General features: G+C 37.1%; 1 protein-coding gene across 4 annotated transcripts; it reads right to left on the bottom strand.

Moving 5' to 3' along the window:
- Nucleotides 1-544: 544 nt before the first annotated feature.
- On the bottom strand, nt 545-27,698 carry CDC7 (cell division cycle 7). 4 transcript variants are annotated; one of them, XM_040470953.1, is made up of 12 exons: nt 27,576-27,698; nt 26,659-26,853; nt 18,440-18,523; nt 16,868-17,003; nt 13,593-13,686; nt 13,365-13,507; nt 11,521-11,770; nt 10,823-10,918; nt 9,881-10,059; nt 8,944-9,026; nt 5,883-6,032; nt 545-2,316 (listed from the first exon to the last, which is right to left on the bottom strand). In XM_040470953.1, exons 2-12 carry the CDS (start codon nt 26,771-26,773, stop codon nt 1,922-1,924), a joined length of 1,725 nt encoding a protein of 574 aa, XP_040326887.1. In that variant the 5' UTR covers nt 26,774-26,853; nt 27,576-27,698; the 3' UTR covers nt 545-1,921. The 4 variants fall into 4 exon arrangements, with proteins under 4 accessions (XP_040326887.1, XP_040326889.1, XP_040326888.1 ...); XM_040470955.1 differs by having other exon boundaries at nt 26,659-26,836; nt 27,576-27,685; XM_040470954.1 differs by lacking the exon at nt 27,576-27,698 and adding an exon at nt 27,304-27,448.
- Nucleotides 27,699-27,946: the final 248 nt, after the last annotated feature.

Here is a 27,946-nt window from a genome sequence, read left to right as displayed (position 1 = left end):
GGAGGGACAGAGAGAGGGAGACACAGAATGTGAAGCAGGCTCCAGGCTCCGAGCTGTCAGCACAGAGCCTGATGCGGGGCTTGAACCCACGAACCATGTATCATGACCTGAAGTCGGATGCTTAACCAAGTGAGCCACCCAGGCGCCCTGAAATGTTCTTTCTTAGATATTAAATTCTCTTAGAGAATGTCTCCTTCCCTGCACTTTTGGTAGTTAAATTTTTCTTCGTTAATTTTCTTAGAATATGTTAACTTGATTGTGAATCACACCAAGAAAATTTTTTTTAGCGAAGACTTCTGTTACTGAGATGACTTATTGTTTTACTATTTTGTGACAAATTTCCTATAAATGAGGTCAATGAGCACCTTTTCTATAAAACAATCTACTTCCATTTTTCATATATTTGTTGAGCCAGGTCAATTTTTGTTAATCTGTCTACTATTTGCTGGAGAGACAGCATTCATTAGTCTCAAGAGGAAAATATTTCCAGTGACAAATGTGTTTTTAAAAAGAGGTATTTTTCAAATGAATAGTTTGACATAAGAAATAGAAAAGAATAACTTTATTAAACATACAAATTCAAGAACATTCAAGTTTTTTTTTTTTTTAAAGATTATAGTATGAGAAGAGCGAGTACATCAGTGGTAATGGCTAAACATATGCCATACTTACCAGAGTAGGTAGACACACTGACTTGAATGTACAAAATAACAAAATGTTCTGTATCCATAAGCTGTTTCTATATTCTATCCTTACTAAATGGGAAACTTCTCCGTGGATCCACACACCCAAACTTATTTCACACGAAGAGTTTGATATGCTGTCACTGATATATATCATTTTGGAATGTAGTAATTCATAAGTCTCTACCTCTGGTCCTCTTCTACTCTGCCCACTTCATTATCTTTCTTCCCAATCTGCCCAAGACTGTAGTAATCAATCTTCTCTGAGCAGGAGCAACTTATTTATAATAGGGTATAGAGATCCTGATGGCTCCACTCAGAGGAAAGACTCTCCAATAATCTTCTCAAAGCTGTATTCACTTTTCCTTTTAGCAGCTACCTAATTACACCTAGGATGGTGAGAAAAATAAAAGCATTTTGGATTATCAGTCTTCACCTTGGCCCTGCAGCTTTCCTTTAATCAATCCGTGTATGCATGAAGTACCCAACTGTAAACACGTGCAATATTTAACAAAGCATACAGAAACTTTGTGGAAAGCACCATGTTATTTTCAGGGAGAATTTAGGTGCGGGTAGAGAAGGCAAGAAAATCAAGAGAGAAACCATTAATGTGGCAATTCACACAAAAAATACTTTAACAAAATACATTAAAAAATGGATAAATTCAATTTTAAGTGGTATTACCTCCAACATTTTCTCATTAGTTATTTTAGTGTTCATAAAAGGTGTAATATATGCCTCTAGAAGAGGAAATGATCGCCTTTACCTATAGAACGGTTAGAGCACCAACACCAGGTTGAGTTTTCTAAAAGTACACATAGCTCATTGCTTAAAGAAACCAATAAAGTCTTTCGACTCATTTAGTCCCCATTACATCCATTAATTTTAAGATCACATCCATTAATTTTAAGATTTGTACCTCAAACCTCTATGTACTAAGGCTAAAATAGCTTCTTTCTCTGCATATGGCAGTGACAAGTAATTAAGGAAGCTGAAGATCTAGTTCTACTTGGGTAGATCTAACTCAAAGATCATGTAGTTAGCCCTAAGAGCTATCCTAGGCATCTTTGATCGTAGTCCGTATTTCAGCATTTGCCAGACAGCAAATACTAAAATTTTAAAATAAATTATTCATCCTGCCCTGGTCTCTAATCAAGAACTTATGGCTATTACAAAAAACTCTTTTTCACCCCATCTCATAATACACAATAGCAAACATTATAAATAAGGAACGATAATCACAAGCTCATATCTTTAAAAAAAGGGTGCAACAAAGCCTCTTCAGCTGTTATTCTTGAAGCTGGATTTAGATCTAGAAGTTTATCAAGCAGGTCATAAGCTTCATCAGGTACCTCATTCCAGCCTGCTAAATTGGTAGTATCTGTATCCAAACCACCCCCACAGCCATTACTGTCTCCTTTATACAATGAATTTCCTGAATGCTGTGCTTCAGGTGTTTGTATAAGGTGAGAAACTTTATGGTCAGTCTTCTCTGAAAATGTTGGGTCACGAGAAGCAGGCCCTTGTACACCGCTTGTTAATTTCAGAGTGTTAGAATCTATACCTCTGAGCTTCTCACAAAGTTTTCTCAAGTCTTGTGCTGGGACTTCTTTGCTACACAATATCGACTTGCCTAAAAAAGAATAAATACATGTACATTATTTGAGTATACCAGAAGCCTCTCTAATGGGAAACATCCATGCCCAATTGTGTGCTTTGGGGATATATTTGCCCTGCATAAGAGCTAGAGTACCACATGCTAATATTTGTGTCTTGTACTACATAGTTGAAGGTCAAATCATAAAGTGGGCGGTGGTAAGTAGAAAGCAGTGACTTACTAAGCTATGTAAGGGACTCACTTGACTGTCAACTCCTTCGGCTTCACCATATCCTTCTGTAATCTTTCCTCAGCTGCAGCTCCTGTTCCCTCTCCCCCTTCCTAGCTTTTACATTCCTCTGGCTATATGGTTCCTGTCTTTGCCTAGGATCCCCTGTGCTCCCCCATGTGCTCGGGATACTCCAACTTATATCCTCACTCAGCTTCAGGCCTCTGTGAGGCCTGACACTCTGACAGAATTGAACATTCTAAACTTGTGTTGCAAACTGTGAAAATTTCTATTACTTTTGTTAGCCTGTATTGTAACTGTAGAGCTGTCTCCCCTACTAGACTCTGAGCTCTTTGAAGACAGGGTCTATTTTACTTACTTTTGAATCCTCAAAGCCTAGACAATGTCTAGTACATACTAGGTCCTCAATTAATGGTGGCTGGACTGGATAAAAAAGCTTTATTCAGTCTCTCAGGTCATTGTTCAAGTATCACATCCTGACAGATACTTGGGTCCTTGACCGACCCATCTGAAACAGCTGAGCCCTCTTCTCTCCCTTTCTCCTTTTATCTTTCTCAATACTACTCATTTGTCTGACAGATTTGTCTCCCCGGCTAGAATTTAAGTTCTGTAAGAACAGATTCAACAATACTACCTGGGCCACATAAAGTCCCAATAAATGTTTCTGAATGAGTTAATAAGCCAGATCTTAGTTTTTAAAAATATAAATGTCTCTGAAACAATTTCCTGACAGAATTATTCACATATGGGCAAAAATAAGCTAAGCACACAAACAGGCAAAAGTGTATTGTATTTGCCTTATATATTTCCTTATTAAACAGAAATATGGCTCTAAACAACGGAGTAGCACAGCATACAGATTTCTGGGGTACATGGGTTGTTAAAAAAACAATCTAGCTCTGGATGCTATAAAGTTACTTTTACATGTCCTGATCTAACTACTGGATTGGGTGTTCTAAGGCAGGGAAAGAAGGGAGGAGGAGGTGGCAGGCAGGGAAGAGACCAAGGAAAACAAATGACCAAAAACTAAGTCTGCTCAGGATACAACATGGCAATGCTTTTTTACTCTAAATCTATTTTATCATTCTTATTCTCTCTAGAAAATTATAGGCAGAGGAGAATAGTCATATAGTTTTATTCATTAATTTATAGGCTATGCTGAAGTTATGAAATAAGTAACAGTATGTATTACAATATCTCCCTAAGTTATACAACATGCTTAAATTTTTTCACATGCTCAAAGGAGGGCTCATTCAGGGAAAATAATACATTCAATCAAAATATTTTGTTACAGACCAAGTGTCAGGCATTTGTTTTAGCTCAAGGTTTTTCTTTTAAATTTTTTATTAAAATTTTTTTTAACATTTATTTATTTTTGAGAGACACAGAAGAGACAGAGAATGAGCAGGGGAGGAAGAGAGAGGGAGACACAGAATCTGAAGCAGGTTCCAGGCTCTGAGCTGTCAGCACAGAGCCCAATGTGGGGCTCGACCCACGAACTGTGAGATAGTGACCTGAGCCAGTCAGTTGCTTAACTGACTGAGCCACCCAGGCGCCCTTCATTTGAATTTATTTGATATAACGAGTCCTTGATGACAATCCACAGTAGGGCCAGGTCTAGGTGTTGAGGACAGTGAGGCACGCTATACACAAGAGAAGTACAAGTACTCTCACTGCTAATCCCAAGCAAGTCATTTCTTTGGGTCATAAAGGAGAACACAAAGGTGACTACTGAAGTTTTGAGTCCTTCTGTATTCAGCCCAAAGTTATAGTAGATTTGACTGAAACAGCTGCAGAGGTCACACTAATAAACCGAGACAAAAACTATGTGGCATTATTAGTTTCTGAGAACAAACATTATGATGATAAATCTTTAAAAGCCTAGGCCTGCTATCATGACACTTGCCCTTAAATGCTTTTGCATCACTTGTTGTGCTTCCATTGTTGGTCCTCATTATAACTTTGACTACAGATAAGGGAGAGTTAAGCTCTTCAACAAAATGTTTTGATGTCCATTCTCTGATAAACTTCATAAACTTCTCATGAAGTTTTTCAACACTAGATGAAAAGTTTTCTCAATCAGTTGAGAGTAAACATACTCACGTAAGAATACAATTTCCAAGGTATCAATCCATCTTGCTTTCCATTTATGGTCATTTTCCCTTTGTGTATGTGTATTATTTCAACCTATTATCCTTTGATAACATTTTCTTATACTAGGTGCAAGAAAGTGAGAAGTTGTGGATTGACTTTGCTGAAGAAACACTTTTTGGTAAGCCTCCATCACGGAGCTTTCTTCATAACCACCACGAAGCTTTTCTGATGGATTAGACCATAGCAATGGTGTCTAAGTAAGGGGCAATCATTTTTGCAGTGGCTCTTAGAAGTAGTTCTTGGTTAAAATCACTTGTTTTTCCAAACTAACAAGCCTAGGCCCTTCCTATGTATCATATTTTCCTGAATCTTATTTCCCAGGAAGGAGTGGAGTGAGATAGGCATATGTATTTAAGTTCTTTAGATAATTCTGATATGGACCCGATTAAGACCTACTGATCCTGGAGCTGGGCACAAGGGCAGCCCAGCTACTTATGAAGTGGGTTGTTTGAAATTTTGTCCCACAGGGGTATTCTATATTGTGTGGTACAATCACAGCCACCCACTTTGGAAAATATTAACTATAACTGTGCATGGAGAATAAAAACAAGGTGAACATGTAAGTTAAAGTCATTGGTCAGAACAATGTTGAGAGAATTCACAGGTGCCCCATGAAGTCTTAGAAGTATAAGAACTTGTGTAACTAAGGAGATGACTTCCCACAACATATTATTTATATGCTTAAAATAATACTCCATCAGCAAAGGTGTTCTGCACATTTCTCTTCCTTGCTCCCCTAACCCTAAGGAACCTAACAACCCACATTTTATTATCTTCCCTACTGAGTCCTTATTATTCTGTCTCATAATTAACTGTTTACTTGTTAGTATAAACTAAGATCAATTAAGGCAAGCCCAAGAACACCTGATGCTTAATAAACATATCATAAACTAAAACATATACTATTAGAAATATTTATGTAATAAAGTCAAACCATAACTACAGGGAGTTAAGATTTTATTCCTTATCCTTTTAAGATTATAAAGTTGAACTTTAAAATATTTAAATAGCACTTTGTGCTTGCTGAGATTAAATGATTATATAGAAGAAAAATGGATAAATTATTTTCTTACACAATGCTATTAGTTTTCAAGCAACAGAGAAATTTTCTACATAACATCAGAGAATTTCTTAATAATTTGATTTATAGGAAATTAAAAAAGGCATTTCTTTTGTTCTATAATATAAAACTGCTTACCAAAAGTTTTAGCTGCTTGGATAGTTTCCCTGGATCCACGAATTGTCATAATTTGAGCCAAAGCAGTTAAATCATCACTTGCTTTATAAAATGGATACCGCCCACTAAGCAAAGAAAGGAATATGACACCTGCAGACCACATGTCAATTGCTGTAACAGAAAACAAACTTTAAAAAAAATTCCATATCTATAACTTTATCATCAGTAGTCAATTTACATCATTGTTACATCCATAGTTCTCAACCTTTGCTATGCAAATCTTGAGCCTTAAAAAACATTCTGATGTCCAGGCCCAATCCCTCAGAGATTCTGACTTAATTATGGAGTAGGGCTCAGGCATCAGAATTTTTTAAGTTCCTCAGATGCTTAGAGTGTAATACCATGATTGAGAAACCGTAGTCTAACATCCTTAATACAAAATACAATATTTTCTTTCTTGAGCAACATGTTGGTAAGTTTAAAAGGACATTTCATCATTATAAAACACTAAGTAGATATGTACTTTGTAAGATCAAAAGAAATCCAAAAATAGCTATGTGGAAAAATCTGGATGTTCCTCAAGAATTATGCACCATAGTGAAAGTGGCTTATTTTAGTGAAAAGTAATGAATATTAGACGCTTTTCTTCAGCCAGGTGCTTACCCTAACTTCTGCTATACAATCTTTAATCTCTAGAATTCTGACAGTTAACATTAAGACTAGCACAGGTTCGGGGCGCCTGGGTGGCTCGGTCGGTTAAGCGTCCGACTTCGGCTCAGGTCATGATCTCATGGCCCCGTGAGTTCGAGCCCCGCGTTGGGCTCTGTGCTGCCAGCTCAGAGCCTGCAGCCTGTTTCGGATTCTGTGTCTCCCTCTCTCTCTGCCCCTCCCCCATTCATGCTCTGTCTCTCTCTGTCTCAAAAATAAATGAATGTTAAAAAAAAAAAAAATTAAAAAAAAAAGACTAGCACAGGTTCATGTTAAACTAATTTTTTCTTTTAGGGACATCTCTCCTAACTGCTGACCCCCCAGTATCACCAAGTTACTTGCTCACCATTACCTTGGCCATTGTATCACCTGCCTTTCTTTGTTCCCTCTGTAGCTCTGCCTGCTCCTTCAACATTTTCCCCACCCCTTAAGGCTGAGGTTCCCCACAGTTCCAACCTCTTCCCCGGACTGACCCCATCTACTTCACAGCTTCAACCATCTTTTATATACTGATGACATTTAACTGTATTTCCAGCCTAAACTTCCCTAAGTTTGACTTTTACTCTGTTGGACATCTCTATCTTGGTGTCCCCACCAATATCTCAAGCCAATTATGCCTCAATCCACCTTATCTTTCCCTGTAAACCAGTTACTTCTTTATTCTCCCCCTTGGCTACTGATACCCATTCAAGTCCCCCAGGCTAGAAATCTGATAAACATCCTGGGTGCCTTTTCCTTCACCACCCCACACCCAAATCTCACATCCAGTTATCCAATAAGTTCTGCCTTTCCTTTACCTTTCTTTTCATTCCTATTACTAGTGCCCTCATTCAGACTTTCATCATCTCTCACCTGGACCACAGCAGGCCCCAACTCTCCAAAACCTATGCTGTCTGCATACCTGCCAGAATAATGCAGTTAAAACATAATTATCAGGGCATCAGGGTGGCTCAGCTGATTAAGCATCTGACTCTTGATATCAGCTCAGGTCATGATCTTGCAGTTTGTGGGATCAAGCCCTGTGTCAGGCTCTGAGCTGACAGCATGGAGCCTGCTTGGGATTCCTTCTCCCCCTCTATGCCCCTCCCTTGTTCTTGTGCACGTGTGCCCTCTCTCTCTCAAAAATAAGTAAATAAGGGACACCTGGGTGGCTGACACCAGCTCAAGTCATGATCTCACAGTTTGTGGGTTCAAGCCCAACAATGGGCTCTGTGCTGACAGCTCAGAGTCTAGAGCCTGCTTCCGATTCTGTGTCTCCCTCTCTCTATGCCCCTCCTCCCACTCATGCTCTGTCTCTCTCTCTCAAAAATAAATAAACATTAAAAAATAAATAAACTTAAAAAACATAATTATTACCATCTCTTTCCCTTGAATAACTTCCCAACACCTATAGGATACAGTCCAAGCTGTTTAACATGTGTGATCTGACTTGCCTACCTATTATCAGGTTTATTTCTCACCATTCCTTCACTTCCATCTTACATTCTAGCAACACTAAACTTGTTTCCTATTGACTAGACTAGACCATGCTATTTCTTCAGATTCTCTGCTCATGCATCAATGCCAACCACCTACTCTAATTTAAGTTCTCTTCTCAGTGGTTTTCTCTTCAATGAACTTCCTTCCATATTCCCTTCAAAAAGGAATAAATATCCCTACAATACCTCACATAAAGATTTACAATCATGCTCAACAGGTTACAATTATTTGAGAGTATAAGCAGATAATTTTTTTTTTTTTTTGGTATCATTAGCAAGTACAGAATACACACAATGGACGAATGCATTTCTTTCAAGTCCATTATCTAGGGGAATGGCAGGATTCATTTACTCAATGAGATTTTTCCTGGGTTCTGGCTTCATGACAACTTTGGTAGATCTAGATTTTTTTCCTTTTTCAAAACTCTTTAACTCTTTAATTCTACTGTATTATTTTCACAATAACAAAAAATAATTTTAATCAAATACACAATCTTATGTGCAGTGCAGCACAGAAGACTTTTGGGGGGTACTGGGCAAACAGATAAAATGCTGCAAGTCTTAAGTTAGCAAAGACTACTAAACACAATTTTTCCTCTACAAATATGACATTAACAAAATTCATAGCAAAATCATCTTGTAAATAGATAAGCAAGATGCATTGTACAGGAAAAAGTCTGTTACAAGAAAAAAACAAAAAAAAGGCAAAAACAAACCCAACACTAGGAGTAGAAATTTTCAATAGCATTATCTCAAAAATGGGACTGCCACACTGCTAGAACTACTTACATAACTTATTAAAAGCAGAAAAACTTAGTAAAACATAAAGGTCATAAAATAAAATATACCTGGGATAACCAATTCTAATTGGGTTCTGTATTTCTAGTGCAACATACCTGTGGTTTGATTGGGGCACTTTGTCAAAACCTCTGGTGCTCTGAATCCTGGTGTACCTGCCCTAGGGGCAACCTGTTGTCGCCTTATGATGACGAAATAAGAGTTTTCTAGTTATGTTAAAGTTTAATTATTTAAGACCAAAAAGTAACATTTATCTATTTATTTCACAATAAGTCCTGCCTTGATATCTATATAAATAAAAGTTATTTATAAAGCAAATCATAATCTAGTGTGATGAAAATCCTAGATTCTGCTTCCTATTGGTCCCTCCCCCACTCCCCACCCCTCAAGTTACCAGGCCTTATTCCAGAAAAATTTTAAGGTAACTTCCAGGTGTAAAAGGAGGTAGCAGATTATAAGAACCGTAAGAGAAAAGTAAAATACACCAGAATTGAATGCAATAGAATTCAGAGGCATAAAAATCACTTCTGTTTGGAGTGATATTAGAAAACTAATTTGACATACTTATTGACTTATATACTTAAGTGAATCAGGAAAGGCTCAAGAAAGCTCATGCAAGTTCTGAAAGAAAGGGAGGAATTTATGAGACTAAGAGTAGGAGGTAGGAGTGAGAGAGACACCCTATTATTTGGTTCTGATTATTCTACACAGGCAGGAATAAGGTAACAAAAGATTAAATCAGCAAGTAAAATGTGCAAATCCAAGGTTCCAAAGAAACCATCCCTGCCCCCACCAAAATTACTTGCATACAAGAGAAAATGTGTTTTCCAATGAGCAATTCATGTCAAATGAAGACTAGATGACAATAGTTATCATTTGCTCATCATCGTACCTCTCCACGTTAGTGTCTGCGTAGTTCACAGAACCGTGTTGTTCTCTTCCTTGCACTAAATCAACTGCCCACCAAATCAATGCAATTTCTAATCATGTCTGGCAGCATGCTGATGATTTGGTAGCAGCATTAAATCACATTACCTTGAAAGGCAAATGCTGCAAACTTTATCTGTTGCATAGCAGTCACAGGTCAGGCTAGCTGGGCAAGAACTGGCAGTTCTCCTCATCACACCACTAGTCATAACTTTTGTAGAAATAGGCTTCTTTTTTGTTGCTAACTTTCTAGATAGTACATCCACAGTCTTTGACTGCTTCATAAGCTGTAAAAGAAAAGTCGCATTTCCTATTTCTGTGATATTTAACCTAATGCCTTCAAATGCTAGCATGGCAAAACGTAACAGTAGAAACCTAACTTTTAAAAGTGCTGAGTGTGCTGTTGGATTGTAAGTAAACAGTTGTCTATTAAAGTATTTAAAATCTTTTTAGTTTTCTTCTGTGGAATAAATGTATTAAAATTTACTAATCAGTCCTCAATTGGTAAATATGTGACTTACACTTTATTAGAATTTTTCCTGATAGGTTACACAAGTATAACAGTTACGTTCTAGTGTCTAACTCCATTTCAGAACTGTAAACTGCACAATTACATTGGCTAAAATCAGTTTTAATTTGTTGCTTATGCTATCTAGCTGTTGTAAGTCAATTTAAAACCGTTTAATATTGATGACAATTTTGTAAATTTTACAAACATCTTTACACCATCAACTGTGTGTCAGAAATGTGTTAGTTATTAGGAGCTCACATCCTAGTAATGAGAGAAAAGGCCTTAATGTTCTAAATGTTCCTTTAGAAAACAGCAACAGCAGTCAGCTAACCAAAAATGATGAAAAATTCCACCAGAAAAGTTCAGGAAAAAAACTGGAGAAAATAAAAGTGTTGACAAGATGCTCAAAGCAGTAATACCTTCTGCCACAGCAAAACTCTACTTTTAAAAACGGAGTAATAATAAATGCTAGTCTACCAATCCCTAAATTCTCTTCAGTGTACTGACTGATGATTGCACTATTAAGCTACATTACTTACTTTCACTGCAGGGCTCTCATGTGAAATGGAGCTGTGTATATTGAAATTTCTTTCTCCAAAAACAGAGCGCTGGACAGAAAGGCCTACAGATCCCTCCTACAATACCAACAAAAACAAGGAAAATAAGGATTATATCTGTAACACTTTCTGCCAGCTGTACTCTGCCAGTTTTGAAAGAGTTAAGTGACATGAAACAAAAACAGCTGCATCCAAGTCATTCTCAGGCACCAAAACACTTCTGTGAAAGGAGAAAATAGTCTAGACAGAACTCTTAACACCCATATAACTGTTACCATAATCCACAAATATATATAACTAAAAAATTTAAAAACCACCTGCATGGATGTTACATTTTGCTGTGCAGCTAAAATGGAGATAGACACTTCAGAATTTTTCCTCTATAACTAATGTTTTCTTTAAAAAAGGATAATTAATCTGAACTTTATAACATGCAGGGAAAAATTATTTTCCATTTTTGTTACATAATGTAACATTATAGAGACATTATAAATCTAGCAAGTAATTTGTTTTGAAATGATCTATTATAAATCTTAGTGGAATCTAATCAATTGAATATGTAACAAATGTAAAAACAAATTTTTTAATTGCAAGTATTATCCTGGTATTATATCTCCCTCTGTTGGATAAAGAAGTACATTTCTAAAACCATATTAATACTTAAATAAAAGAGGTAGAACCTTTCCATCTTTTCCTTGTTTAATCTGACTTTGTGCATTTGTATAGGGCCTTTTCACGGTCTTCATGGTAGGCTGCTGATCGAGCTCCTTAGGTGCTGCTGGGCCACTCAAGGAAATCTTGTTTCCTGTGATTATATGGGATTTATTTTGTGAACAACTCTCCTGTTGAGCTTCAGAATGGACAAGTTTGAGAAGCTCTATTTTGGTATCATGGGTTCCTTGGGCCAAACCAAAGTCTACCAATGCATACCTAAGAAACAAAAGCAAGCATTTTTACTTCTTTGTAACAACTAAAGCATAGTAACATCATAATATGCTCTAATCATATTTACACAAAAAGTATAATTCTTTAGGGAATTAAGAATTTATAACATTCTTGGGGCACCTGCTCAGTCGATTGAGTGTCCAACTCTTGATTTCAGCTCAGGTCATGATCTCCCCGTTCATGAGTTTAAGCCCTGCATCAGGCTCAGTGCTGCCCGCAGGGAGCCTACTTGGGATTCTCTTTCCCGCTCTCTCTCTGCCCCTCCCCCCCACTCTCTCTCCATAAATAAACGTTTAAAAAAAAACAATTTATAACATTCTTGAAAAAAAGACAAGAAAAATGAGTTTATAGCCAAGGTAATGATATAAAAGCTAACTAGGCTTGAAAATTAAGGAATGATACATCCCATACACACACAAAAATCTTTCTCCCTTTTCTCCAATGGCCTGTGCTGACAAGACAGACAAGGACTGCAGGATATAAGCCCAATTCTTTGTTCTCTTATGATGGTTAAGATGGCATCACAGTAGATACTTTTTAATTAACAAGCTTAAAAGAAAAATTAATTAAATTTTAGGGGCGCCTGGGTGGCTCAGGTTGGTTAAGCGCCTGCCTCTTGATTTTGCCTCAGGTCATAATCTCATGATCTGTGGGTCTGAGCTGCACATCGGGCTCCCTGCTGCTTGGGATTCTCTCTCTCTCCCTCTCCTCTCTGCCCCTCCGCCATTCTTGCTCTCTCTCTCAAAAAATAAACTTAAGAGAAAAAAATAAAATAAAACCACAGGCTTAAAACTTGATTCAATTAAAGAAAATTAAAGAGAAAAGTCAGAAGTGTAAAATCCAAGAAGTTATAGTTCTATACCTCCTACCACTCTTAGTAGGATCCATCATATAATAAACAGTATTTAAGCCAGGTTTTCAGCTTTACAACACCTCTATCAGTATAAAAAACATATATGTATATAAACATATACAATACAAACTTACATAATAACAAAACTTCAGTGTTGAAACAGGAAATTGGCTATCATGTGCTCTAATTCCCTCATGAAGCCCAGAGATAAGAGAAATGTGAAAGTTAAAAAGGCTTATACAGTTTTTTTTTTGTTTTTTTTTTCAACGTTTATTTATTTTTGGGACAGAGAGAGACAGAGCATGAACGGGGGAGGGGCAGAGAGAGAGGTAGACACAGAATCGGAAACAGGCTCCAGGCTCCAAGCCATCAGCCCAGAGCCTGACGCGGGGCTCGAACTCACGGACCGCGAGATCGTGACCTGACTGAAGTCGGACGCTTAACTGACTGCGCCACCCAGGTGCCCCAAAAGACCTATACCGTTTTTAAGTTTATTTTAGCTAAGTGCTATTTCCACTGAACCATGGTGTATCTAATAACGGACACTGCTTTACTAATATAATTTTATCTTTTGTTTCACTGTATTTCCATTCCCCAACCACAATGAAAATTTAAAACAAAAAAACCTGTGCATGGCTGTTATAGTATGTTCTCTATCTCCCAGGTGAACCGCATAGCACAAATTCATTCAAGTGTGAATATCTTCTAGTAACTTTTCATACTTACTTTTTTAGGCGCCTATTATATAAAAAATTGCTGGGTTTAACATCACGGTGAACAATACCAAACTGATGAATGCGTTTCAAAGCTCTGAACAGATTAAACATATATTCCCGTACTTCTTGAAAAGAAAGAGAATTCAAAATGTCCTAAAATAAAGTTATGAATAAGATCATAAAATTGCTTTCAATTAAATATTTAGCCAATAAAAAGTCAGTAAGTATTAAAACCTACCAAAAAGGACTCATGCTCCAGATACGGCATAGCAATAACCACATGATCATTTTTCCTAAAGCAGTATTTAACTCCCATGACATTGTCTTGCCCCCTAGTGGAAAAATGCATAATGAACTTTAAAGGAAAGGTCAAATGAAATGAAACCTTATGCTAAGTTTCTTTAAAAATGCAACTTTAGCTATGCATAAAATGCTGGAAAACTACTTAAAACTACGCTCTTGTATGACAGTATACATGTTTAACTGACTTGTACAAAAATAGCACCATTTATGAGGTTAGTATAGTAATTCAAACATGAGATCATTAGTTTTAATTGGGGAAGTAACAGAATGAGAAGGACAAGATGAAAAACAATAATGAATTAATAAGCCTTTGTAGCAGATAAAATGGCAATAGTAATGAGTAAGTTAATTAAAAAATAATAGCTAACATTTATTGAGCATTCACTATATTTGCCAAGCTTTGATCTAAGTAAGCAGTTTACATCTATTAACTAATTCACTTAATCCTCACAACAGCCCTATGAGGAAAGTGCTATTATTTCCTCCCCCCTTTTTTTTACAATTAAGGAAATTAAGGCACAGAGAGGTTAAGGAACTTCCCAAGTGAAGTTAAGGAACTTAACTAAACTAGTATGTCATGGAGCCAGGATCTGAATCCACACAGCTTGCTCTAGGTCTTATGCTCTTAACTACTATGCTATACTGCATCATAAAAGATGAAGAAATTAACTTTACATGGTTTTGAGTCAGTAGAACAACATGGATACCACCTAAAAATGTAGAGAGATCAGGAAAAGAAGCATCAAAAACGAAGACCTCCCTCTTTTTGATAAAAAGTTCTAGATACAGAACTAAATCTTATGTGAGAAGTGAGAGGTCAGTGACAGTGCTTGTGGAGAAGTGATACCTAAAGCTGTGAAAATGATTAGAGAGAAGAGCCAATGAGCCTTGGAAAATTGCCAGGTTGGAGGGCAAAATAAGGAAAAAGGGGCAGAGAGCCCAGAAAGGGATGTCACCCAGATGAGGAGTTTTAAAAGAAGTAGTCATCAGTATGAAGGTCATAGAGAATAAGGACTGAGGGAAGGCTTTTAGTTTGGCAAAGAGGAATTAACTGGTAATTTTTCTGAGAATAATGTAAGTGGAAACTTAAATTAATTTAATAATTTAAGAGGCCAAACAGGACTTAAGAAGGGAAAATAAGATACACTGGAAGTAGAACATACAATTTGCCTAAAATATCTGGCAAAGAAAAGAAGAAAAACCAGTGTGGGAGCTAGAAAGGAAGCAAGATCAGATAAAGACTTTTTTTTAGCATGAACTTTTTTTGAAGTACATGGAATAGAAAAGTGGTAGAGAAAAATATTTAAAACAGGGAAAAAGGAACAATTTTATTCAAGGGAGTAGAATGTATGTAATTATGCCTTACAGAGGCCATCTCATTCTTTTGTCTTCTCTAATAAACATAGGGGCAAAACAAAGAAATAGGATTGTCCATTCACTAAATAAATATTTACTGGGCATGGTTATTTGGCAGACAGTATGTTAGATATTAGGGATGGGAAGGTGAATTAAACTTAACATGATTTCTGCCCTCATGGAGTTTACTATCTAATGAACAGTAACAGATAATAAACAAGACAACAAAGGACAGATTATGAGGGTTTTGAAAGAGATCAAAAGGTGCTGTGACAATAACAAACAGGTGAATCTAATTTAATTCAGATGACATCTTTGAAACTTGCTCAGATCAGAAAGATCAGCCCGCAAAAACTGGGAGAGGACTTAGTGACCAGGGAACCGTAATGGGTAGTGACCCTGAGATGAGAAAGCTCGAGACAAATCTGAGGGAACTAAAGTGACTAGAGCACAGAGAGGGAGGTGGGAAGAGTGCATGATATAAGGTTGGATTTGTTTTTTCAAAGAATACTGGGAAACCACTGAAGGATTTTAAGAGGGGGAAATAAAAGTATACAATTTATATTACATACATACAAATTTTTATATTTCAAAGATTACTCTAGCTGTCCTGTGACCATGGGATTCAGGGGGAAAGAGAAGAAGCAGGCTATTGTAGTAATCTAGGTTTGGTCTGAGGTAGTGGTTGAGAAAATAGATATGAATGGGTTTTTAGATATATTTTGGAGGCAAAAATAGCCAGGACTTGATGATGGAGGCTGAGATGAGCAGATGAAAACAGGCTTTGTAGTAGGTGTTTTTGTGGGGGTTTTGGCAGGCAAAGGAGTATTAAAATTTAATTTTCAGCACATTAGGTTTGAGATAATTATTAGGTACTCAAGTAGAAATGTCAAATCAGTAGGTGGGTATATACAAATCTGCAGGTAAGAGGTCTGAGGCAAGATATACACTTATGGGAATCACTATCATACACTTAAAGCCACATGGAAATACATGATACTACCCAGGGAAGAGTACAGAGCAAGAGAGCCTAGGATAAGGCACCAAGAAACTCCAACATTTAGATGTCACGTAGAAGAGGAAGAACTGGCAAAAGATATTGACCATGAAAGGCCAAATAAAGCAGGAAGAAAACAAGAAGTATGTGACAGTATAGAAGTCAAAAGACACTGGTTCAAATCAATTATGTTAAACTCTGCCTAGGGTTCATGTGAACAGAAAAAGAAACTGGCAAGATGGAAGTCACAGTGGACTCTTATCTAAAGTGGTTTCAGTTTAGTATAGAGAAAAGTAGACACACAGTGAGAGTAGTGAAGGTAGGGTATGGAAGTGAAAATAGTATGTATAGATCATTTTTGAGAGGTCTGGCTGGGAAGAGCAGCAAAGATATGATGAAACACCTGGAAGAGGGATGGCAGTACAGGGGGATAAGAAATACTAGATCATGTAGGTTTGGTGACAGGAATGACCTAGAAGAGAAAGACCAATGGGAAAGACATGCCAGATGATTCTGCTGTTCAAAATAAAATATGAGATGGGGCTGTCAATAGCTGGGGAGATGTGAAATAGGAGTTCCCTACATTTTAAAAAATATCTAGACCACGGTTTGACTTGGCAGGAAGATTAGAAAAAGAAGTGGTCAGAGAACAGGAAGTCAAGCTGAGCCTCAAGGATAATCCATTCTAAAAATATAAATTTAATTAACCATCCCAACATTAGAGGGGGAAAGTGCTACCAAACTGCAGACTCCTGACTGTAAAATATGTTGAATTCATGGACAATCTAACCACCCCTGTTAGATATCCACTTAAAAATCTTAAATATACAGGCAGTTCAGTTAAAGATAATGCATACCCAGCCACTGTTAGGCACTGAAGTTCAGCTGCAATTCTTATAGGATGACTTGTTGGAATTAAATGTTTCAGAGCTATTTTCTCTTCAGGTCCTACTTGTAACTGTGCTGTGGCCAAATAAACAGAGCTAAAAGTGCCTGTAAAACAATGTATTCAATTTTTCAATATTTGGTTTTTAAAAATGTTAATGAAACAATGCTAAAATAGATCCTAAAACTGGAGCCCATGAAATTATCCTAATCTATCATTAATATATTTAAAGATATTATACATGAAGAGCAAAAACATCTAAAAATAGGACTTTCAATTTTTAATAAATTCTCAACTGTCTTCAATTCTTTAGGGGATATATTAATTTACCAAAGCTCTACAGTAAATCTGCCTGGGTTAGCATAAAATATTTCCATGGTCATGATCCATTCTAGCAAGTATTTTTCTATAGTATTGTCATTTGAAATTACTTCCTTTAGAGTTGGATACAGGTCTGTTAGAAGTAGCCTTGTTAATAGTCTTGGGGGGAAAAAACTACAAAACCACCTGGGCTTTTAAATTTAGCATTAAACTAAATAGAAAAAATAAAAGAGCTGGTGGTCAGTTAAATTTGAGAAAACTGAGTTAAAACAAATTGATAAATTTCTTTACTACAAAAATTTCCAAAGCTAGAGCTTTGTGTGCTTTGTGTGTTTAAGTACATCACAAATAACCAAAAGGGAGCCATACATACTGCATTTTCCAAACTTATTTAGCCTTAGAACACCCTTCTCCCCTCCCCCTCTCCAGGAATAGCTATTAATGTTAGAAGGACAGCAGTGTTTTCCAGAACAAAATTTTTGAACACTAAGTCAGTGTTCAAAAAAGGTAAAGATGTAAAGATCTGCTTCTTACATCCCAAAACATCTCACCTTCTAATTTTTTTGCCCAATGACCTACGCTTCTTTGTGTTTGACACTTTTCATTGTGAAAAGCAAACAATGAAGTAAATGGAAGCTTTTTTGTTTTTAACTATTTGGCATTTCCTAACATAGCCACCAAAACCTTTTATTATCTTTTACCTTCTCATTCACTTCACATCTGATAAATTCACCCTTCATTTAATCAACAAGACTGCCAGTCTCTCAATGACATTTATGTCGATACTGACCATCTTATAAATATTGTTACCACTTGATTTCCATCATTTTGTCACCTTAGATTTCTCTGTTTCAACATACAGTTCTACCTAACTACAACAGAGAAAGAAAAAGGAGGACTTTCCTTGATCAAATTCCCCCACATGAATCTTAAATTTTTCACTTTCAATAATTATCCTTAACAATATATTAGTATATCAACACTTTTAACGGTATAACAGCATAAAGATTAAAATAGGACTATTCATTTTACTGTAAATATTTATTCTTTCATTCTTTCCAGGGGAAAAAGAAAACCTGATGTCATAATTAGTAATATGACCATGATCTTATTATTTTAAAAAGTATATACTTTTCAAAAGGAAATAGTAATGAAAATCAAGATTATACAAAGCAAAACATAAGGGGAAAAAACTTATAAATAAAGTAGATCTCTAAGTTACCTTCTCCAATTTTGTCCTTAATCTTAAATAGATTACCAAGCTGTGGTACAGCTTCATAAAGCTTCTCAATATCTTTTTTAACACCTATCAAGGAAAAAGAATTTATAGTTATAATTAATAAAAGTATATTTTATACTTTAAGTTAAAAAACCTCAATGAAATAAATTCTAAAACGTAATTAAAAAGTTAAAAAGTAGCTATAATAAACTTTAAAATCATGATAAAAATATTTAAAACCCTGTTAAGTTGCTGTAACACACTTCTTGAAAAAACATAAAACTGTTAAGTCCCAGAATCACACACATCAAATTTCTATTACTCAGAATTATATTAACAGATACACTGTCACTGCATAGAGTACAACACAATAAAGAAGCTTAATTTAAAAAATAACTAAACAATTTGTGCTGTGATCACTAGATGGCATGACCAGGACACAATGTAATTTTCTTGAAAACTATTTCTCTTCCCCAAAGATACAAAATCTTACAAGCTTGGGAAAATTTTATATATTGAGTATTTACAGTGTACCCTCAGAGAGAAATTCTACCAAAGCTCTCAGGAATGTTAAAAATATTTTTAAAAAAACAACTATCCCAATTATCAATAGTATCCTTTATCCTTGAGACCAGATAAGATAAACTGCTACTTTTAAATACATATAAACTCTTTACAAAAATATACACGGTTAAAGTAAGAAAGGCAGTAATACCAAACGTGATAAACTACTGGATATAAAAGAAAACTACATACTTAAGAGTTATCGGATTTTATTACAGTATCTAAGACAAACACCAGCTACTTTTTAAGTTATAATAGTAATAATGTAAATAATGTATATAACAGTTTAAGACATTTTCAAACCACTTTCACATGTATTATCTTTTCAGATCTTCACAACAGCACTGGGATACTGGCAAAACAGGAATTATCCTGATTTTCAGATAAGAAAACCCTATTTAGGAAAGTGAAATTATGTGTCCTTTTAACAAACACTGTGTTTTAAAAAGTGCTCAGGGTCCTCTGGGTGGTCCAGTTGGTAGGGTGTCTGACTCTCAATTTCGGCTCAGGTCATGGTCTTGCAGTTCATGGGATTGAGCCCCGAATTGGGCTCCATGCTGACACTGGGGAGCCTGCTTGGGACTCTCTCTCTCCCCCCCTCTCTTTCTGCCCCTCCCCCACTCTTTCTCTCAAAATAAATAAATTTTTTAAAAATGCTCAGCGATGGGAATGTTAAAAAAAAATTAACAAATTTGGTGCAACTCCTGTTCTCTAAGAGTTTAGTCTAGTGGAAAAGTCAGGTGTTAAAAGCTCTGAATACAAGACAGTAACTATAATAATACAAGAATGCATATGTTACTAGATATAAGGAAGGGGAGGGGAATGAATACAGCAAGCTCCAGGTGACAATTAAGCTGTGTTCTGAAGCACTCACCAAGTAGAAAAGTGGATGAAGGCATTTTATGAAGAAGGAACTATGTACACAAAGGAATGGAAAAGGAAAAAGGCATGGATTATTTTATCCAAGGGGAGAGGTCGGTGAGGGAGGTAATGAAATTCAATGTGGCTGAAGAAGGGAGAGGGAAAGAATGCAATTGAAAGCCATGGAAAACTTTTAAGCAGGAAGATGACAAGTAGAGGATGAATTTGAGGGGGAAGAAGAACATTAAGAGCTGGAAACTAAATAACAAGCCAAGATCTAGTCCAAGAAGATCTAGTATTCTTTCCACTGTATCAATCCATCTAAGGAAATGGGAAGAACTTACTTTCCCATCTACTTCATGGGTAACTGGAGAAGCTTCATGGGTTTCAATACACGAGGCAATACTAGAAGAGTAATTATGAGTAACAGTTTTGGAGATGAGAGGACTAAATTAAAATCCTGGCTATTATTTACCAGACTAGGTACGACTTTCCTTGAGCACACAGCTTATTACATTGAGCCTTAGTCTCCCCAACCACAGAAAAGGGGTAATAACTGTACCCATGCCACTGAGATACTGTGAGGATTAAATGAAATATACATAAGTTTTTAACACAATGCCTGACACATAGCAAATATTAAATAAAAGTGGTAATTCTTACTGTAGTAGTTATTAACATTATTTCTTTAGCACTTTTGCTTTACCCTTTACTTGAAATCTTTTTCCCTTATTATTTCATGTGGCTGGCTCAAAGGTCAGTTCTTCTCTGATATCCTATTTAAAACAGCATTCCTCTCATTACCCTGTTTATTGTCTTTGGAGTGCTTGTCCACTATAAAATCATCCTGTTTATTTGTTTGCTCTCTGCCTCTTCCCACTAGAACATAAGCTCCACCAGTACAGTTCCCTGTGTGCATAATTCACCACAGTACACTCAGCTCCTAGTTAGAACAGTGCCTGGTATGCTTGTTCAGTGAATGAATTATTACTATCATTATGGGCATTCAGAGATAGCTGACGGGAAAAAAAGCAAAAGTTTAGACGTTACAAAAGAGTGAAGAAGTCAAGACAGTAGCAGCTACCTCACTATACGCTACCACACTACTTCACTCTAGAAACCAAAACCAAAGCCAGGGGGGAAAAGCCAGCCTCTAGCAGTCACTCTTGCCATAGTCAATTATAATCTTTCTTAATGGGTGTCAATTCCAACCAGCTTCAAATTCCGGTGTCACAGGAAAGGCACCATGAAAGGGTAATAAAAATGATATATTCAATTTTATATTACATGTCCTTGATTCTGAAACACAATTTTAAAAACTCTGAAATTGGGATGCAACTTACAATTATTGTCAGCCAGTATCAATACTTACAGAACAGGTATCAGTGACTTGACGAAAATCTAAGAAATCATAAAAGAGCATTCACATTTAACCCTTTAAGAGCAAACGGTTGTAGGGAAAAGTGGTAAAGGTGATGAAGCAGAATCAAATGTAGGCCAGCTCCACATAATTGGGCTCTTATGAGTGCATTAACAAATGGTAATTAAAAAATGAGTTCTTCAAAGAAATTCTGCATCATTAATGTATAGAGAACATTATGAGGGGGAAAATGGGGTGTCAATGAGTGTGACTATACTCAAAGTGACTCAGAAAAGAAAGATGTTAAATATTTAATTTCCTTTTTAATTATGTACCTGAGATATACAATTATTTGTCTAATTACATCCAAAAGAACTCTTTCAAAAAGTATAAAATAAAAAATTCTAGGTGATAAGAAAGCACTGTGTCATAGTATAACTGGCAACATTTCTGAGCAGCAGATAAAATGGGGTTATCTAACAATCAATGGTATTTAGGGGCACCTGGGTGGCTCAGTCAGTTAAGCATCTGACTCTTGATTTCAGTTCAGGTCATGATCTCACGATTCATGAGTTCAAGCCCTGCATCAGGCTCTGCACTGACAGTGCAGAGCCTGCTTGGGATTCTCTCCCTCCCTCTGTTTCTCCACTATTTGTGCCCTCTCTCTCTCAAAATAAATTAACTTAAAAAAAAATTTTTTTTAAATCAATGGTATTTATATACAATGAAATGTTAAGAACCCTATTTGTAGTCTCTTTACTACAAAATGTATTGAAGTGTTTGTGTGGATGTTTTGTTGTGTGTGTGTATATATGAGAATACTAAAAGCTCTGTAGTCATATGATACAGAGTTGTGCTGTCTTCTAGTTTCATGTAACTAAATTTATTTTTTAAAGATTTTATTATTATTATTATAGTAAATGTTTATTTTTGAGAGAGACAGTGCACATGCGCAAGCAGGGAGGGACAGAAAGAGAGGGAGGAAGGATCTGAAGCAGGCTCTGCACTGAGAATGGAGAGTCCAATGCAGGGCTCAAACTCAGGAACTGTGAGATCATGACCTGAGCAGAAGCTGGACGCTTATCCGACTGAGCCACCCAGGTGCCCCTTAAATTTATAAATTAAAATTTAAAAAAATTAAAAATTTCCTGTCGTATTAGCTATAGGTGACAACATAGAAACATTTCCATTATTACAGAAGGTACTATTGGGTGCTGAAATAGAAGAAAGCCCAGATTCAACTCCTATCATTAAACCACATTAATACTCATTTTCTTAACCTGAAAATCAAAGGGGTTAGATTAGATGAATTTTTCTTTGAGTTCTATGTTTTGGAACTTCCCTTTGTATTAGCATGAGCTGGCAGTCAGTAATAGAGACACTGGTTAACTATTAGAAATCACCAGAGAGGAAATACATGTAATAAGGAACTACTGTAATACACAAGCCACGTGAAGGACTATGTAAGCTCAAGGTGTTTTCATGCCACTACTAACTTGCTAGGCACTTATGTATCTTTACAAAACTCAAAATATGTTTATATTAGTTTCCTGTCACTACAGAACAACTCTGACATTTTCAAACAACAGTAAAACTTTCTGACAACCAAACTGAATGCAAAATCCTCATTTCTGAAGGAGATGAGAGTAAATAGCAAAAGAGAACATTAATGTTAAATGACAGAAAACACTACTAAAGGCAGAGACGAGAATGACTATATACTTTGAGCATCAGGGGGAAGATCCTGAAAAGTCTACAAGCCAAAAACATTTACATGCCTATACTTTATTTCTTCTTTAAAGTTTATTTATTTTGAGAGAGTAGGTGCCAGTGGGAGAGGGGCAGAGAGGGAGTGAGAGAGAATCCCAAGCAGGTCTCTGTGCTGTCAGAGCCAAAATAGAGTCAGATGCTTAACCAGCTGAACCACCCAGGCACCCCTAAATGCCTATACTTTAAACATGAAGGTCTAAGCTTCCATTTTGAAATTTTAAGGAAAAATATTTTTCCTGCTACATAATATATCCAAGTGGCTTTAATACTATGCTCTCAACTTTCATCATTGCTGGCCTGTCCCATCTATTCGTAACATAGTACCCAGAGTGATCCTGAGAAAGCTAAGTCACCATGTCACTATTTTGCTCAAACCTAGTAAGAGTTTCACAGCTTGCTTCATATAAAGGTGAAGGAACTACCTCCTCTCCTCATACCTCTCTTTGCCATCACTCCCATCACCCTCCAGCCTCCAGTGACGAGGACCTGGACAAGGCCTTGCTATTCCTAAATGCTAGGCACACTCCCATCTCAGGGCCTTCTCCCTTGCTGTTTCCTCTGCCTGGCATGCTCTCCCCCATATATCTATGTAGCTCATCACTTTACCACCTTCAAGTCTTAGTTCAAACGTTACCACACTGAAGTCTTCTCTGACCAATTACACTTCTTAAAAATCACAATCTCCTACTCCAACACTTCCTATCTCCACTTCCCTTCTATATTTTCTTCACAATACTAACCACCTTTGAACATATTATTTCTTTTATCATCTATCTTTCCAGTAGATTGAGGGCATTGATTTTTGTCTGTTTTATGCACTGATTTATTCCAGCACCTAGAAAAGTAATTGCACATAATATTTAATATTCATCATATAAACAAAATGTTTTCAATTACTTACAACGGAGTAAAACTGCCACTCTAGGAATATATGTGATGCTTATTCTGAAGCTTTGTGTACTGTCTGACTTACATCTCTTAAGCTAGGAAGATCATATAATTTAGCCCAAACTTAGGCACTCTTGAGAGTGAAAGGGGACACTAATAACAATTACAGTGTGACAACAGGCATAAACTGGATCTGTCCCACACATATCATACTATAACCCATTTTAGTAGCAAGAGCTAAGAGCATCCATATAACACATCACAAGCGCAACTTATAGTATAGTTCAACAATACAGAGGAAAGTAAACATTAGATACAATATTATGCCCAGTATTTTATTCACTGTGGCATTTTTCTTAATAGGAAAAAATGGAAAACAATCTAAAGGTTTACTAAAAAGTGTAATTAAATAAATTGTAGCATACTATGCAATGAAACATTAGCCAATCAACTTAAACCAAGCTGTAGATAATTTACATAAGAAATGTTCAAGTTACATATTGCTAAGTAAAAAATAAAGACTAGAAATAAGTTGGTTACGATCCTAATTTAGTTTTGTTTGTTTGAAATGTATCTCGTTATGCACAGGATGACTAAAGGACTGTAACAGGAGGTCAACGGGGCAATATTTGTATAATAATGTATAAAATTTGGACATTATTTCCTTATTTGAGTTTTCTACACTTTTTAAATTTTCATCAATAATCACATACACTTTTTATATTAAAAAAAAGAGCTACAATAGCTGACATATCCTAAAACAAAGGGCCATGTTATTCGTCCATTACACTAAGTATTTGACTTTATATCCTTGCCTTAAACCATTCATTCATGTATTTTTAAGCACCTACTCTGTGCTGGATACTATTAGGTTCTGGGAATACAAAGACATACAAAAAGGTCCTACCATTCAAAAGTTATTCCATCAAGAGAAAGTGAATCATATTAGCTCATGAGACAGTTATGGGCCTGGATATCATTAGCTTTACTCCTTACTGAAGTTATTTTTTATATAACCTTACCTTTTACTAAGCATCATATTAAAAATAAGTATGAATAAAATTTCAGCATGTTTTATGAGTTATTAAAGGTACTGCTTATAAGGTTCAATGTTCTGTTACAAAAAAGTCACAAAAGTTTAGAAATTTAGACTACAATTCACTTTACTCTTTATTTCCCAGATTTTCAGAATATTAGAATAGTAGCTTTCACCTGAACATAATGCTAAAGCCATGTCGGATTCATCTGTTCATACACTCTGTCTAAAGCACAAGATACACCAGGAGCTATATGAGATACTGCCTTCAAGCTTACAGTATAAATGAAAAGACAAAATATACAGAGTGCTAAAAGATACAAGAAGGTTAACACAATGACTGTTATTGTATTATGGGTCCAGTGACACAGGAGAAAGCTGAATTGTGAAGAACAGGACAAATGGAAGAGGGACAGCAACCATGAAACTGGATGAAGTGGCATTTTAAGATTATTCTAGTAGCAGTGTACCAAATGAACTGGAGGATGGAAAAGAAGTGAAAGCAGGCAGTTTAGGTAAGAAACTTCATTGTAATTCAGGAGCATGGTGTAAGAGAACAGATTACTGTGGTGGAAGTAGGAATAAGAAGCAATGCCATACATATTAAAAAAGAAGTAAGATAAAGTTGGATAATTTCTTATGAGAAGCAAATATAAATCATTAAGTCGAAGACAACTCTAGCGTTTTTAAGCACAGGCAACTGGAACAACTGGGACATTAGAAAGGGTACTCATTTTGACACCAAAGAAGAGTTTAAGTTTTAGTCAGAAAGCAAAAGCATGTGATATCATTTTTCTAGAGTGGATAAATAGATCTCGTGGATAGAAGGTCAAAATTAGTATCTTCTGGACAAGCAAAACATGCTTAAAACAAAGATGGAAAAGAAGGTTTAGCTATCTTTTAGGAAAAAGGAAATGGTCACCTGGAACTCCTCTATTTAACAAATACTTATTAAATGCCTATTATGTCGCAGGCACTGCTAGAGCAGGAATGAAGGTGCACACATTTTAGTGTATAAGATCAGGTATTGTTTGATCCTCTCCTCACTTCAGGGTCTGGGTTAAGGTCAAACAACACTGAGATGTACACTGAGATACAGTGCTTTTGTACTGCTACATATATTTCATTATTTATTTGTCAGTGAATTCTGCTTTTCAATACTTCAGGTGAAAATTCCTCCATCGTCGACTTCTAAATCCAAGTTTAATGCAATATGAAGACAGATAAGAACAGAGATCTGGGAGAAGAAATTCTAGTTTGGGTATCAACAAACTGTTCTTGGATAACCACCAATGTTTAGACTCTAGCAACTTCTGTAAAATGACATGGATGGATTACAATCCTTCTAAAATGCAATCCAATCCTAAATCTAGACCTCAGGAAGCTTTACTGATATGTAAAACACTCCCATGTAAACATACAACTCACTTTACCATTCGGGAAGTTCCTTTTAAAAAAAATAACCGAGGGGCGCCTGGGTGGCGCAGTCGGTTAAGCGTCCGACTTCAGCCAGGTCACGATCTTGCGGTCCGTGAGTTCGAGCCCCGCGTCAGGCTCTGGGCTCATGGCTCGGAGACTGGAGCCTGTTTCTGATTCTGTGTCTCCCTCTCTCTCTGCCCCTCCCCCGTTCATGCTCTGTCTCTCTCTGTTCCAAAAATAAATAAACGTTGAAAAAAAAATTAAAAAAAAAAAAACCGAAATCACAGAATTGTTGCCTGTACACCCTTGGAATTAAACACATACCTGGTAGTTTAAAATTCTGCTCATGTTTTTTTAACGAGCCGTCCGCCTGAACCTGGTCACGCTGGGGAGAAAAAGCCATTGGTTCATCCATCTGAATCCCCAAAGATGCCTCCATCACAAAACAACTGGGATGCAAAATGCCAGCTAAGGGGTCATGTCCACCGGGGGAGCAAAGCAGCTGTGAAAATTAGAATACTGGAGAAGATGAGAAGTTTAAATCACTCACTGAACCAAGCAGTAAAAAAACGCCAGTCCCCACAGGGGCAGATATTTAAAAGCGCACCTTATGTCTAAATCCCCAAAGGGGGTAAAACTGTGGGCCGTTTCTAAGGATTACATTTACTTCCCTTTTACCTTACAGCAACACAGGCGGGGGGGGGGGGGCGGCGAGGGGAAAATGTTCTAGTCAGGGGAGTCGCCTCGGCGGCCGGCGGTGGAGCGAAGGGTGGTGGCGGTAACTGGGGCGGCAGCGCGACGGGACACAAGCCAGCTGGAGAATAGGGGAGCAGGGGCGGGTACGGTAGGCCTTATGGGGAGAGCGGTTTGACCTGAGGGAAATTAAGGAGGAATGAGTACTGAAAAGGAGGGACAGGAGGTTCGCTCAAGGCCCCATGCAAGTTGATGGAGAACTGATCCGATACTGGCTATCAGCGGAGGGGAGAGAAAGAGGGAATGAATGGGATCCTTCTGGGAGCACCGGCCGCGAGCTCAGCGGGGAAGGACCTTCCTCCTTCAGACCCGAGACCCAACGGGATGCTTAGTGCGCAGGCGCATGACTTTCCCGCCGTGGATCAGCGGGATCCGAACAGGGGTGGGAGGATGGGTTACTGCGCTGCGACAAGACCGAAGTCACGATCCAGAATTCGTTTCTAGTCCCTCAGAATCCCGCGCCATGGAACAAACCGTCAGAAACTCACAGTTTAAGGGAATACGACTTCTGTGGCTCCCCAGCTGCCTGGGTCGCCGCTGCCAAGAGATCCCCACCTAGCGACTCTACCAAAAGCGCCTGCGCAACACTTCCCGCCTAGCTGCTTCTAGTTGCTCATGCGCACTGTAAAGGCCTCGGTGCCGCGGCATCAGCCATTGAGCGCTTGCGCGGTAGGGTTGGGTTTTCTCCCCTAGGCGATGGTTGGTTAAAAGAGCGGTTACAGAAATAAAGCCCGGGAATGATTCTTTGCTAAAGAATAGTGAACCGTGAGGTTAAGGATCCAGCCCAATTATCAGGAAAGATAATTCAGAAATAGAAAAGTCTCAGGTTCTAGGAGTACTGACACATCCTGACATACCG

Source organism: Herpailurus yagouaroundi, unplaced genomic scaffold (genome assembly GCF_014898765.1).
Source record: "Herpailurus yagouaroundi ecotype Mexico unplaced genomic scaffold, PumYag 77, whole genome shotgun sequence".
Classification (NCBI taxonomy): Eukaryota; Metazoa; Chordata; class Mammalia; order Carnivora; family Felidae; genus Herpailurus; species Herpailurus yagouaroundi.
The sequence above is the reverse complement of the archived record's forward strand: the minus strand, read 5'-3'. Positions and strand labels throughout refer to the sequence as shown.